Here is a 14,435-nt window from a genome sequence, read left to right as displayed (position 1 = left end):
ACATTTTGAAATTACTTTCCATACAAAACAGAATTAACTGAAAATGAATTCAATTCTACTTAAAGATGGCTAAAAGTAATAAAAGAATGCATTGGCATCGTGTTCTGATATATTCTAAAAGTTTCAAATGTCTAGCTAATCGGGAAGTTAGTTAAAAACGATTGCAAGATTTGTACTGGATAAATAACCACCGGACAAACAAGAATACGAGCTAATAAAAACGTTGTAAAATATATTGTGTGATTGAAGTTGAAGTGGTTTTGCACATGTTATAATCAAAATAATTAAATATTTGCAGATACATATCATTTTATCAAATAAATTGTGTTTGGGCTTTATTCTGTTTTCAATATCATTTTTTTTTTTTTTAAATACTATGTAAATGAATATTGGTCTTTGCCCAGTTTTCATTCTCAGGTCTTCAATTATGAAATATATTTTTTATTTTATAATGGGAAGCTAATTTTTTTCTATGAGACTATTTTGTGCTGTAAATGGGCCTCTGGGTGCTTAAATCCTCTCCTACCTTAGCACTGTCCCAGTATAAATTAGCACAAGTATTTATTTCATAGGTAATAATGTAACACGATAATATCATGGAAAACATTATTGGTAGTCCGTAATAAAAGGATTTGGTGTTTTATAATCAAATCTGTCAATATGTTGAAATATATATATTTTTTAATTATTTATTTTTGTTGACGTGTCTAATAACTTAAGCATATTAATTTGTTTTTGTGTTTAGTGTTGAATTTCTAGTTTGCTAATTGCTTGCAATTGCTAAAGTATTATTTATTTTTTTATAATTTTAATTTCAGTCATATATTTAGTTTATTACACATCCTTTACGATTAATTGGTATAATTATTCTTATTATTGGATATTTTGTGTTTGTAATAAATAAATCTCAAAACAAACGTGTGTAGGTTTAATACAAATAAATTAATCATATTTAATAATAAATTTTATTTTTACCCTGTTTTTATCTTCAGTTTAATTTATATTAAACCAATACCGGTGTCAATAAATGTTTATTACCATATGGCATTTACGATTACGCGTTAAAGTGTAAATTTCGTTCATGAGTCTCCGAAATGCATGAATTATTCACAATCGATATCCAATTATAATTGCTGAGTAGAGAAAAGGGTAAAAGCATTTAAATAAAACTCTTGCATTTTAAATAAGTATTTCATCGTCAAAGAGAATGTTTACAGACAAACTACATTGTAAGCGAGTTCTCATTGTTAAATCAATCCAAACTGCAACCGAATGCGAATAATCAACATTTTTGCACTAACCTACAGTGAGTTTGCTACAGTCAAAGTGTGAAAAGTTACATAAAATGCTGTTGTATAACATACATAATAATAATATGAAGTGTTTATTTTCATAACCCCATAAACCCAAAATGTTGTATACTTTATTTAACAATAGATTTAAAATTAGAATAACATGCCTATTTCTATTAAGAGCATACTTCAGTGAAACGGCTAATAATTGTCAACTATAGTTGCAATGAAATTTCGGACTCGCTGCCAATCGGAGAGCGATAGTACTAATCAAACATTTCCTATGGGTGTGACCCACATATATAGAAAATATTGGTTATCTCTATTCAAAGTTGAAATAAATATCTAGTGGCTCGCTTATGCTAGAAACACTTTACGATCACGTCACGTGAGCGCACGAGAGCTCACGCCACGGAAAAAAAGTGTGCAATGTTTTACTTGGCAGATTTAAAATATTATCAGAGAGATCTTGTAGCCTACTGTCATCAAACCAGTGTTAGTTAGAAAAATCTTAAAAATTTTCAAAACCACATTGGACACTTCACGCGTAATGGAACGCTTTTTTGTGTTCTCACGTAACTTTGATTTTAGTCATATGAAAGGAAGCTTCAAATTACAGGTTTCAAATCACAGTATTTTTGTAGGTTATCAGCGCATATATTCGGTTCGTATCGAAGTATTAGCACTTATTGTAACAATTACAATAAATTATTTGTAATTATTACAATAAGTGCTATATTTTAATAGCACCTCTTTTGGCTATGGTAAATTTTAGAGCGAGATAGACTGTTTTGACGGCTCATTGTAATTGTTACAATAAGTGCACTTCGATACAAACCTACCCTCGAAAGCTGCCTTAGTGGCCGAAAGCAGTCTTGTGTTGTACAGAATAGATGCGCAGTTTCAATAAAATTATCTTATGCTCTGATTTTGTTGCACGTGCACTCACGTGACGTTGTGGTAACGTGTTTCTAGCATTATCTTCATTATGTAACGTAACCGAAGAGAAAATATCGTCTCTGTTCTGGCAGAACACACTAACTGGAGAATACTAGTTTTGAGTAATTTGACTTTGAAGTTGTTAAAATATTTGAAACGGTCTATCATGTGAGTTTATCGCAAGTAATCATAAAAAGGATGACTTTAAAATAAAGACTGTTTACTTATTAAAAAAGTTTTCAGACGGTAAAGTTTGAAATAAGGAACATTTTGGTATAACTAACTCAATATGTCATTTTTTCGTATTAGTATCTTCTGCCAGAACAGTGACGATATATTAAACTATCTACAATGCAATACTGTGTAAATATTTTATTGCGATTTTTTTCACACATTGGCCGTAACACTGAAGTAGGTGGGTAGTTATGCAATCAGCCGATACGTTAACGGGCAGTGCTCCGTGAAAAGCATCAGCATGAAGTGCACTCGCTTTGTTTCCAAAGGGGCCTTAAATATTGCATCGGAATAAAGGTGTTTCGTGGCTGAATAAATCCGTTATACGTTTCGGCCACTGCTATGTGGGACGTTGCGGGGTATTGTGGAACATTGCGCGGAACGGCGGGCAACTCCGACGGCACTTTATTTGAACGGGTATCCATTTAACGCGAACGTTTATGCCATATGAAACACATGATGCGGTGTGAAATCTTTTGTGAATTTTCTCATAACTAAAGCTTATGGAAAGATGCAGGAAAGCTTATTTATACGTGGTTTTGATACGTATTTTCGGACATGTGCATATTATAGTAAATACTTGCATTTTTAAATAGGAAATCATAATGCACAATATTTAATAAACCATTTCATTCATTAAAATGAATAATTCACAAGATTTTGAGAATGTAATATTCCATATATTGAAATATTTGTAAAAAAAATATATTTTTTAAATATATTTTTTTCTAGCGGGTAGGTATATATCTGATATGTTTTCAAGTTATGTATGTTCAATATATAGAATATTACATTCTCAAAATCTTGTGTATTATTCGTTTGAATAAAATCAAACAAAAGTACACAAAGGCTACTTCCTCTTCTTGATGATGCTCAATACGAACAAGACGACGAGTAAACTTATAATTCCTGTGTTTTTTTATAAATTATGTAATAATTTTCTTATTTTTATATTTTACAGTGTTTTATTGGTTAATTAATGTATGTCTATCAAAAATAATAATTTTTGTCAACCCTCAGTGTTTTACTTTATTACTAGAGTTGGGTTTCGGGAATTTCCCGACGGGAATTCTCGAGAAATTTTCGAGATTTTCAATCTCGAATCTCGAGAATTAAAATTTTTAACGTTTATGGAAATCCCGGATGTCGAGAATCTTTTTTCGGGAATTGGGATTTCTTTATTATCAAAAATTAATTGAAAAACAATTTTTCTATATGAAAAAGGAGACAGAAAACATAAAAGGTTCACAGACTAATCGGGGCATTTAACACAATTAAGCCAACTTCGACTCAAAATGAGCGCAATTTTTCAACGTCAGGGAAGTTTGTGTCTCAAAAACGTATGCGATTGTCAGACGCAGCGATTGACAGTCTGTGTTTTTTGAAATTCTATTTTAATAAATAATGTTTTGAATTTTGTTTTCCTACTTCTATTTTTTTGTTTTCTTACATAAAAAAATCATGTATTTTTGGCAGTTTTTTTTTTAAATTTCCCGACATCTCGAGAATTCTTTTCTAGAAATCCCGAATCTCGAGAATTTAAAATTTCATCATTTCGGGAAATCCCGAATCTCGAGATTGAGATTTTCTCGGGAAATACCCAACTCTATTTATGACTATGTAAAAACTTGGTAAACCACCTAAATTGATAAATAAATATATTCTCATAAAATAGATTTAATACAACATACAGAACCTCGAAAATCCCATAAATCAGTAGGTAACAAAAACTTCGACAGCTTTTTTAGTTTATTTTTAAATTCGAAAAAAAACTTTAACTGCGATTATTACAGAATAGTCTCAATGAGGGTTACCAACTTTCTACACCAAGCCCCTCAATGGTTTATTAAAAATTGTTAGCAAATTCAAGTAGACATTATAACTAAAAATATTTTGCGGGAGCCGGGCGTCAGTTAGTAATTAATGTAATTAATATTGCTTGATTTAATACTTTGGACGCTGAAGACGCACATGCGCGTAATGACCAGGCGGCCGATCGATGTAATTAACGTGCATTTTAAAGGTGCTAATTAAAAAATCATTATAGAGTCAGCAGCGAATGATTTAATATATAAAAATCGATAGTCAATAATAACGCAATTTGATAAGCATGTCATGTATGACGTACTAATTTAGCGTAGAGGCTTGTAGCATAATTATTCGTTAATGCACGGATTGGCGCGACACCAATGGTTATACAGGTTCAAATCCTGTCGAGTTTCGTATTTTTTTTTCAAATATATTTTTTTCTAGAGGAAATAATATATCTGGTGTGTTTTCAAGTTATGTATGTTAAATAATGCATAATAGTTTAATTATAATTACATTTATCTTGCTAACTGAATATACCTACCGACATTGGAAAAGTGGTAATGAATAATAATGATAATCGTGTTTTTGAGAATTCGTGAGTTTAATTAATTAATCTGTGATTGACTATTCTAAAATTGTAACAGAATCAGTAAACCCTACTTCAATTAGTTGATGAACTTACTAATCAAATGATATATTTGCATAGACTGTTTCTTCAGCAATTATTTAGTAGTGAAGAAAAGCTCTAATGTGTATTGTAAATAAGTGTTTTGGCATCAGCATAAGCAAAGACGCCACCAACAATTGCAATTTAGTTGTTAAAACTTGTGACTATTTCTCCCACGTCTATGACGTTGGCGCAGTTGTCTACTTATGATGAGGCCTGTTTAAAAACCTAATAATGTGGTTAATATATAATATAGACACCAAACAAAAATACAATCTAAAAATATTACTCTTAATCCTATTTGAATAAATGTTGATTAGGTACGTCTTAAAAAATAAATAAAACTTTTTTGTATTTTATTAGCTTTGCCATTAGTGCTCTAAGCATAATATACATATTTGTGTGCTATGTAACTAATTTTCGGACAAATATTAAGTCAACTAATTACGTTTAGTAAATATAAATCAAGTATTTAACACAAAATTATGAAATGTTCTTTTCTATTTTCGAACAAATCAAAATTATGTCAACTATCTACTAATTGTCTACGCAAAAATAAACCTAAAATACAAATACAATTAAAAATGTGATCCATTTAGTACGTACGTATAATATTTGAATAATGAACACGAGTAGATAACGTATTGCCACTTCAACAATAAATAAAAATACTACCTACTATAAACACAATATTAAACTTCCAACTATGCAAGTGTTGATACTTTTGCACTTCGCTCTCAGTATTATATAGACCATGTCCGCGGTCTCGTTCAGTTTGCAATAATAAAATTATACCAGTGTTTTGCGATTGGATGAATGAAATATCTACCTGCACAGGTAGATTAAAATAATGCTGCATCATTTTGTGTATCTTGACGTAACATCCTGTGTCGAGTATCCACCATTGACAGAATACACACACATTTAGAAGGTTTGATTTCATGTGACTGCTCATTTTACGTAAGAAAATTTCGTGTCTGGAAACTTGTATGTATGCAGTTCGCGTATCACACTTCACCGTTGTATTGGAAATATATGGCCGTATATTAAAGTCAGTCCAACCTCTTTGGGTCGTATAGTTCCGACCATGTCCGATCCTAATAGGATCATATGGGCCTCTACAGAGTGGAGGTTTTCAATTAACAGATTTTTTTTATGAGAAATGAATATCAGCCACTTGCTCAACCTATTAGGTCCATTTTCTGACTCATACACAAATTGATAAACAATGTGTGTTCTTGCCAGACCCAGGATTTGAACCTGGGACTCACGACGCTCTAAACTGACGCTTAAACCGCGTGTATATATTACTCGTATAACAGTATGATAAATAACAATTACCTACTTAGAATACGTAAATTCACTTAAGTCGGTAATAATAAATTTATATATTTTTTTTTGAAAGAAATACATGACAAAGTAACATTGAATTTAGAGAAAAGGACAACGCATTGTAACGTGTAACATGTCACGTGTCTCGGGTATCATTACCAACCATTTCCAGTCCCTTTCAAATTTCCTCGTGTCATATGTTTTCTTATCTTACTGATTTGTTATTTTTCTTACAGCCTTGCCCAAAAAGGAGCCCAAGCTGGAAGGACTTTCCCCCCGTTACTCCTTGGGGGATGAAATAAGGGTAAACTGCACGTCAGATTCTTCGATGCCAGTCTCAGAACTATCCTGGCACGTGAACGAAAAGGAGGTCAGTATGTACAAGAAAACTTTCCAAGACATGGCTTATGAACGACCGTAAGGTTTATATATAATATTATATATACTATGAAACGTTTATTTAAAAACCGATAAAACCACATACAGTCAAGATCAAACAGCGTATAATACATATGTAATTATCTATCACCTATTATCTATACACCCACGATGGCCGCGTGGCTTAAACGTTGGACTATCATGCCGTGGGTCTCAGGTTCGAATCCTGGGTCTGGCAAGTACACATATTGTTTTTCAAATTGTGTGTGTCAGGGTATGGACCTATTAGGTTGAGCAACTGGCTGACATCCATTTCTCGTAAAAAACAAAATCTGTTAATACAAACGTCTACTCTGTGGAGGCCCATATGATCATATTAGGATCGGACATGGTCGGAATTATCTATAATTTATAAAACCCGTCAAAAGCATACAATGTAAAATGTACAGAAATCGATAAATAAATATTTTTTTTCTAATAGAGTTAACTGTCAAGAATTGGTGGAAAAGACATCGTATTAAAGAAAATAAAACATAATAATATGTAGTTCTTATTCAAAAGAGTTTAATAATAATTCAGGATCGATTTTGTCCTCTTTAATGGAATACTGTCAAAATAACAATAAACTATAACTATTATGGAATAAGTACTAAATAAATGTCTATATATGGATGTATATTTGATGAAATTGTTCGCAGAGTAAAACTAGGCTGGAGTGCTTTTGGCCGCTTGAATAATGTCTTCTAAAGTGACGTACACTGTGCCTAAAGCGCAATGTGTTTTTAATGAACTTAGGGTAGCACAACGTAGTATGGAGAGGTGCATGCTGGGCATAACGCGAAAGGACAAAAAGAGGAATGAGTGGATAAGGAAGCAGACAAGGGTTTGCAATGTAATAGAGTTTATTAAAAGCCTTAAATTGAGATAGTCTGGACACATAGCTTGAAGAAGAGACAATCGTTGGACAAATCTAGTCATCCAGTGGTATCCAAGAAGTACAAAACGTCCGCAAGGTAGACCTAGAGGCCGCTGGATCGATGAAATGATAGCGATAGATATGAAGTTCTGCGGAAGTACGTGGCAACGTAATGCACAGGACCGATAGAAGTGGAAGCAGCTTGAAGAGGCCTTCATTCAGCAGTGGATAGATTCAGGCTGATGATGATGATGACTACATAATAGTTTTTTTGTAATATTTATTAATCAAAGACATAATCCAACGCCGATATGCCCAATTATACGTTACTTATATTTATTGTAATTAAGGTTTTATCAGCTAATTAAAATGGGCGTGTTATTTAAAACCAATCGTTTACGCATAAATCATACATAATACTAAAAATATTGAATCGTGCATAAGTAAAAAGTCAGTGTTTGGAAATAAATGCCTTATTTCATAATAATTATTTAAAATATATAATATATTCTTAATCAAAAAGTTTAGGTTTGTTCTGTACGTATCGTATTTTAATACTTAAGTTTTATCAAAGATTTTAGTGTGGTTCATTTAGTAGTCGTAGAATAATTCGTCAACTGAATGCAGAACTATTCTAACTCACATTTGAAATATTTTGCAGAAGAGTTTTTTGAAACAGCCTGCTTCAATCCTACTAAAATATGATGCATCCATTTATCCATAAAGATAATAAATAATTTCAGTAAGTTTTTTCAAAAAACTCTCTCCTCAAAAATTTCAAATGTAAGTTAGAATAGTTCTGCATTCAGCTGACGAACTGAAATGCTGTAAGTACATAAAAGATGATATTGTATAGGTTTAGATCAAAGTATTCAGAGTATGGATATTTAGTATGTTTAAGCTGTATGATCTTTTATTTTAAAATTATGAAAATACTTGAAAAATATAATATAACAACGCCTAGCGGTATTCGAACCCGCACCCACTGGACTCAAACAATTGTATTCTGCTAACCAAGTCACGTACGTCCTATCTAATTGCGGTGAAGTTAATCATAAGTGGTTTACAATACCTACTCCTGAAGCGCTTTCTAAATTACGTTACTATTATTGTATTTTAAATCAAAGTATTAATATTATCTCAATTACTAACCGATCTCAGGATGTCTCCAAATTTTAGTGATAACGTACTTGCACTTGCTAATGATTTAAAAACTATTTATTTTATTTTACGAATAATTCACAATATTTTATAATGTATCATTCTTCATTTAATTATAAGTGGCAGGTGTATACATGTATATGATTAATATTTATATTTCATATATCTGTTCAATTTATGACCTTTATTCACTGAAACATTTTACACTGCCAATATAATAGGGATGATGGCATATATACTATATAAACGTAATATAACATAACGTTGTACTTAACGTCAGAAAAGAATTTAGAAAGCTGGAATATAATATAACGTATACTTTGATCTAAAAATGAGAATTTGTACTCAGCACGTCATAAGCACGTGCTTATAAAGTTGATTGAATAACAGAATAAAAGTGTAGGTGCTTTTAATTTCCTTATTTGATAATTTCCAATCTCTTTGCGTTACTGTAATATCATTGCTGAATCATCTATGAAGCTTTTTTTATCATATTTCCCAGATTATAATATTTAATTTAATTCAATTAAAATTTATTTATTTTGCATATCGTGAACATTACAAATTTTTGATATAAGACGTACACAACATGACATTTATAAACAAAGAAACAGTGTAAAGAAGAAATAAATATATTATGCTGTATCACAAAAACAGTATGAAAAGACGTAAAGTAAAAAGAACAAAAATTATTACAAATATAAATGATAAAGCTTGGAAGTACACCGAATGAGCTAAGTGGACCCTATTTTAAGAATTTATAGAACAACGTCCACCTATACTCATCCTCACATAGATGGAATATATCAACATCCGAATCGATTTGGTTGAACAGAGTTATTGCCCTCCCAATTGCAGGGAATGGCAGGTTAGTTCTGTTCCTTGAGAGAACAAACAACCGATGCTCTCAATTTCTAAGACAGTTATCAGGGATACACAAGTCAATGCTACCAAGAATGGCATAGTTCTCATTTACACCACGAATTAGTCGAAAAAATACGTTGCCAAATATTGATATCTTCTAGCACTAAATATATAATAAATATATTGAACATACATAATTTTGAAAACACTCACGAGACATTATTATAGCCAATAGAAATTTTTTTTTTTATAAAAAGTAAGACACCCGGCAGGATCGAACCTACGTCTCTTGGGTATCGCGCCCTGTGCATTACCACTATGCAACGACTGCCATGCTTAATTGCGACAAATTTTAAGTATTGGCCTTTTTAATACCTGCTCATAAGCGCTCTCTGAAAATAATTAGAATGGTACATTCTTAAAATCTTGTGAATTATTCGTTGATTAAAATAAATAGTTAATTAATATAAACATATTATTGACGCGGTATTTTTTAAATCAACAGGCGTCCTTCCTAAACCTAGAAGGCCCGTGGACGAGTCCAGAAGATAGTCTCGGGCTCACGAGCCAGAAGCTTGGGTTACGCCTTCGCGCCGAGCGTCCTCTCTTCATATCAGGCGCTTTGGTACTCAGATGCAAATCAACACTCTCTACGCGCATTCCCGGAGTCTCGGATGTGAAGCAGTCGACCGGCACGACTACGCTGGCGATGCAAGGGCTCCTCACCAATGAGAAACTGGCATGGCCGGGAAGTAAGTATAGTTTTATTTTATTTCATACTCTGATATTTGAATATTTTTTCATATAATATAATCCAGTCCACATTGCACCCAATTAATCCCTTATTCTACGACACACAAGAAACTCGATATATTAATAATTAAAATTGAAATTTCAGAATACAAAAAAGTTATAACCCCAAAATTTGGGGATTAAGGCGCGAATCAAATTGAAGTGCATGTCTTCTAGTGTCACGCTGTCGCGGCGACAAATTTAGTCTATAGTTTCGTCATTTTGGAGAATACTTTGAACGATCACCGTCTCCGTAAATTCACCGAAGATTGACACTGATGAAGAGTGCCAACTATAATGTATTAGTAATTTGAATTATTATTGATTATCCATGCTAATTTCAGTTAATTTAAACAGTTTCTACGTGTGCGTGCGTTCAAATTACTTGCGACATGACATCCATAGATAATATTTTGAACTGAACCCAACCTGCAGACCATAGATAATAGACAACATTCTTATTGAAAATACATAGTGCCAACGGCTAAAGACAAAAAAACGTGATTTTGACATGACAGTCGAAAAGTGTAGGCATGTAGAAGAAGATGATAAAAACGTTCATTGAGTCATGCAGGTGTCGATGCAGTGCAGTTCAATGTAAGGAGACCTGGTGATTTCGGCAGATTTTTCAAACTGACAATGTTAGTTTAAAGGTTCAAAATATGCTACTGTATGGGAGCATCAGTCTGATAACATTTTGAACATCAAGAAAAACGACATTATACACTTTTTCCCGTAGCGGTAGCTTGTGAAGTCACGTGATAGACAGCGACATGCATCATAATATAATTCGCGCTTAAGTCTCATGTTTACTAAATGTAATCATTTTTGTTCAACAGACGTTAATTATAACTTAGTAACAATTTAATTAAAAATAAGATACAGCAATTACTAAATAAATTGTAACCATCTTATATTGCATTGCTTATGATTAAAAAAATAGTATTATTGTCAGCTAAATAGCAACATTGAGCAAATCGTTAAGATTATTGACAAGTGACATTGCCACCTGGTAATATACATGCTTGATCCATGATTTTAAATCGATTTAAATCTTTATTAAAATATTTTATTCGGGTAATTTGATTTTCTCAAATTTATATTTGTCATACTGTACATTTGTGAAATATGTATGCCCTTTCGAGGATGAGTATTTTCTCATTTTTTCTTTATTCATCTCATTATTGACGTGTATCCCCGATAAAATAAGTTCCTGTTATTTTGCATCTCTACGATACTACTTGATTACTTAATTTTTCCAGCGATTAGCTCACCTTCAAGTGATATACTCGGCCCAGTATTTAATTTATGTGGTTTTATCACAGCACAATGACTATTGCTCATCAAATGATTTCTTTTCGAGTTCTTACACATCATACCCAACATACACTTTTATATTTCACGCTTGGGGTCCATATTTTATAAGCATAATATGTCAATACTGAAAGTATACATTGATTGAACATTATACACTAACGTTATGAAAGATTCCAATTTCAAAATATTCATGTTTATTTTTAGCGATAAATAATTGGCTGTGAAAACTAAATCAATACGAATTATTGGATTCCTTTGTTAGAACTGTCTTGAGAAAATTTTCATTTTAATTTTAATTGACAGTCGTTTCCAGATAATGTGATTGATTAGCATGGCAAAAGATATTTTTCGAATTTGACCAGTAGGCATATGTCTTCAGTATTAAAAACTAATAATAAAATTACTTTTTTTATATAATGAACAGTTCTTGGTTTTAAATTATGCTTTTCTCCCAATGTAAAAGCGCTGGATAATAAGAAAAAAATGCAAGTTCAAAGCATAGTTTTGCAATCAGAATATTATTTGTGTGCTTTGATTCAGGGCAAAGATTTTTATATATTGAAAAAATAGTTTATCTTATTTTTTTATTATAAATATATAACTCCACCACGGTCACTTAATGATAAAATTACGGAATTTACTGACATTTTCATTTCAAAATAATTTGTATACAATTAAGTTACAATTAAAAAAATAGTTTTAGTTAATTTCTTCAACAAAAGATTATGATCATTTTAGAATACTACATACTTCTGCCCAAGCCTTCTCCGTCTCTCCCAGAAAGCCTTGTGGCAGATTACACGAGCTTTCCACTGAATTCTTTCATCTGGTCACTCCACCTTATCAGCTCTTGCCTCGCTCTCTGCTCCTAATATATGACATTCTATCTAAAACAATAAAATAAACCTTTTGAGACTTTCTAAACCACAGCAAAAAGTATTCTGGAACAATTACATAATACAACGCTGTTAAAATTTGTATAGTCTTTCCCTGATACAAAGTTCCCGCAGTATCGATAAACTGTTTCATTATAACATACACAGCAGAAATAATAAACATTTAACTACTTTAGATTAGTAATTGTATGTAGGTTTTACACATTTACTTACAAATATCTAATTTAAATAAATTAATCTAACATAATTCAGTGTAAATTATTTCATATATAACAATTGATTCCACGTAACCACGTTCCAAGTAACCACAATGAATAAAAAAATAATATCTCTATGGCAGAGATAAACTAAGATACCTACGTTCAATTTCGGTGAAATTTATGTATTATTATGTTAAAATCTCATATATCCTGGTAGGTACATATATAACGTAATACACAGCATACAAATAATATATTGCATAACAATATTTTATATGAGAGATAATTATAAAAGTTATATGTGTATGTACATAAAATTTTCGGGACTGGAACAACTGGACGTCAGGACAATTGGGAACCGCACTGTTGAATGAATAGACTGTGTTACGATTTTATACAGAAAGTAGACGCTTTTAGCATAAAGTTTTTTTATTGCGGATTGAGAATTATTATTCCTGGCAGTTTATAATAACTCTCTCCTCCCTCGTTGGAACGTAAACAAATACATAATTTTAATCATTATTTACATGTGCATATTATTTAAATTCTCATCAAGTATTAATTAATTATAATATAATAGTTTCAATATGAATATTAATAAATAATATATATTTTTAAATTACGTATAATTCACAAACGTCTATTTATTTTTTAATCTAACTCGATTGCGTATCGTCCAGTTGTCCGGCGCCAGATTGTCCTAGACCCCACCCCGAATGCGTTTGGAAATTGATTTACCCTTTAAAAATTATTTTCTACTATCAATCAATAATGCTAAAACTTTTTTTTTGCAGGTGACGCATCCAGATCGCAAACTTGTGTGCTGCCATTTTTACTATCTAGTTTATTAATATTTCTGTACAAACAATTAATTTTCTAAGAAACTACTGCTTCAAAATACTGTTAAAATATCTCATAAAATCATCTTCTAGCTATACATACATCAGCTGACACCATTTTTGTGGAGTAAATATATACAATATCGTCACATCTTCAAAATAAGCACTACTATAATACACATGTATATTAAATTATATATCAAAGTGGACACCAATCATCAAAAAAAAAAAATAACATTAAATTTTAAAAAGACTATATTTCTCACAGCTTATGTAAAATAAATGTTATACAAATATTTTATTGAGCATTTTTATGATATTATTATATTGTAAGAATAAAACCTTTGTACCTACATACATTAATTTTATAATATTTTTGTGGAAAAATAAAAAATTCAAGTGTGTTTAGGTAAAAATACTATACTTACATATTGTCATGATTTTGATATATTTTTATGAGTATGTCTTATTTTATCGGGACATAAGGTTTTTTTTATTATTTTAAATAATTATTAAAAAATAAATTAATTTAAAAAAATCAGTTTAAAAGATAGCGGTCTGTGATATTACTGCCAAGGTCTGTCTACAAATGATTATTTAAATTATTACTTTTTATTTTTCTAAATTAAAAACAAATATTACCCCTTGCAATTTAGATTATTTTAATAATTTCAAATAAACTCTGTTGATATGAAATCCGTTAGTTATAACCAGTTTGGTAATTTGTCGAGTCTCTATTCTATACGATTACAATTTTTCATTATTACACAATATATTATGACAGTGGTGAAGATTA

The 14,435-nt window shown here is 31.1% G+C and overlaps 1 protein-coding gene across 1 annotated transcript in view; it reads left to right on the top strand.

The window, feature by feature from the left end:
- The window catches only part of LOC147065728 (uncharacterized), a 160,658-nt gene extending 146,799 nt beyond the window's left edge, over positions 1–13,859 (top strand). Inside the window, exons 4-6 of the mRNA XM_085956632.1 lie at positions 6,513–6,646; positions 10,101–10,347; positions 13,595–13,859. Of these exons, the coding sequence (XP_085812758.1) occupies positions 6,513–6,646; positions 10,101–10,347; positions 13,595–13,680 (467 nt within the window). The 3' untranslated portion in view covers positions 13,681–13,859. The remainder of the gene's footprint in view (positions 1–6,512; positions 6,647–10,100; positions 10,348–13,594) is intronic.
- The last annotated feature ends 576 nt before the right edge of the window (positions 13,860–14,435 follow it).

The sequence above is a fragment of the Rhyacophila brunnea genome, unplaced genomic scaffold (genome assembly GCF_057557595.1).
Source record: "Rhyacophila brunnea isolate RB1 unplaced genomic scaffold, BYU_Rbru_1.0 scaffold_6, whole genome shotgun sequence".
NCBI lineage: Eukaryota > Metazoa > Arthropoda > Insecta > Trichoptera > Rhyacophilidae > Rhyacophila > Rhyacophila brunnea.
This window is presented reverse-complemented; position numbering and strand designations above follow the sequence as displayed.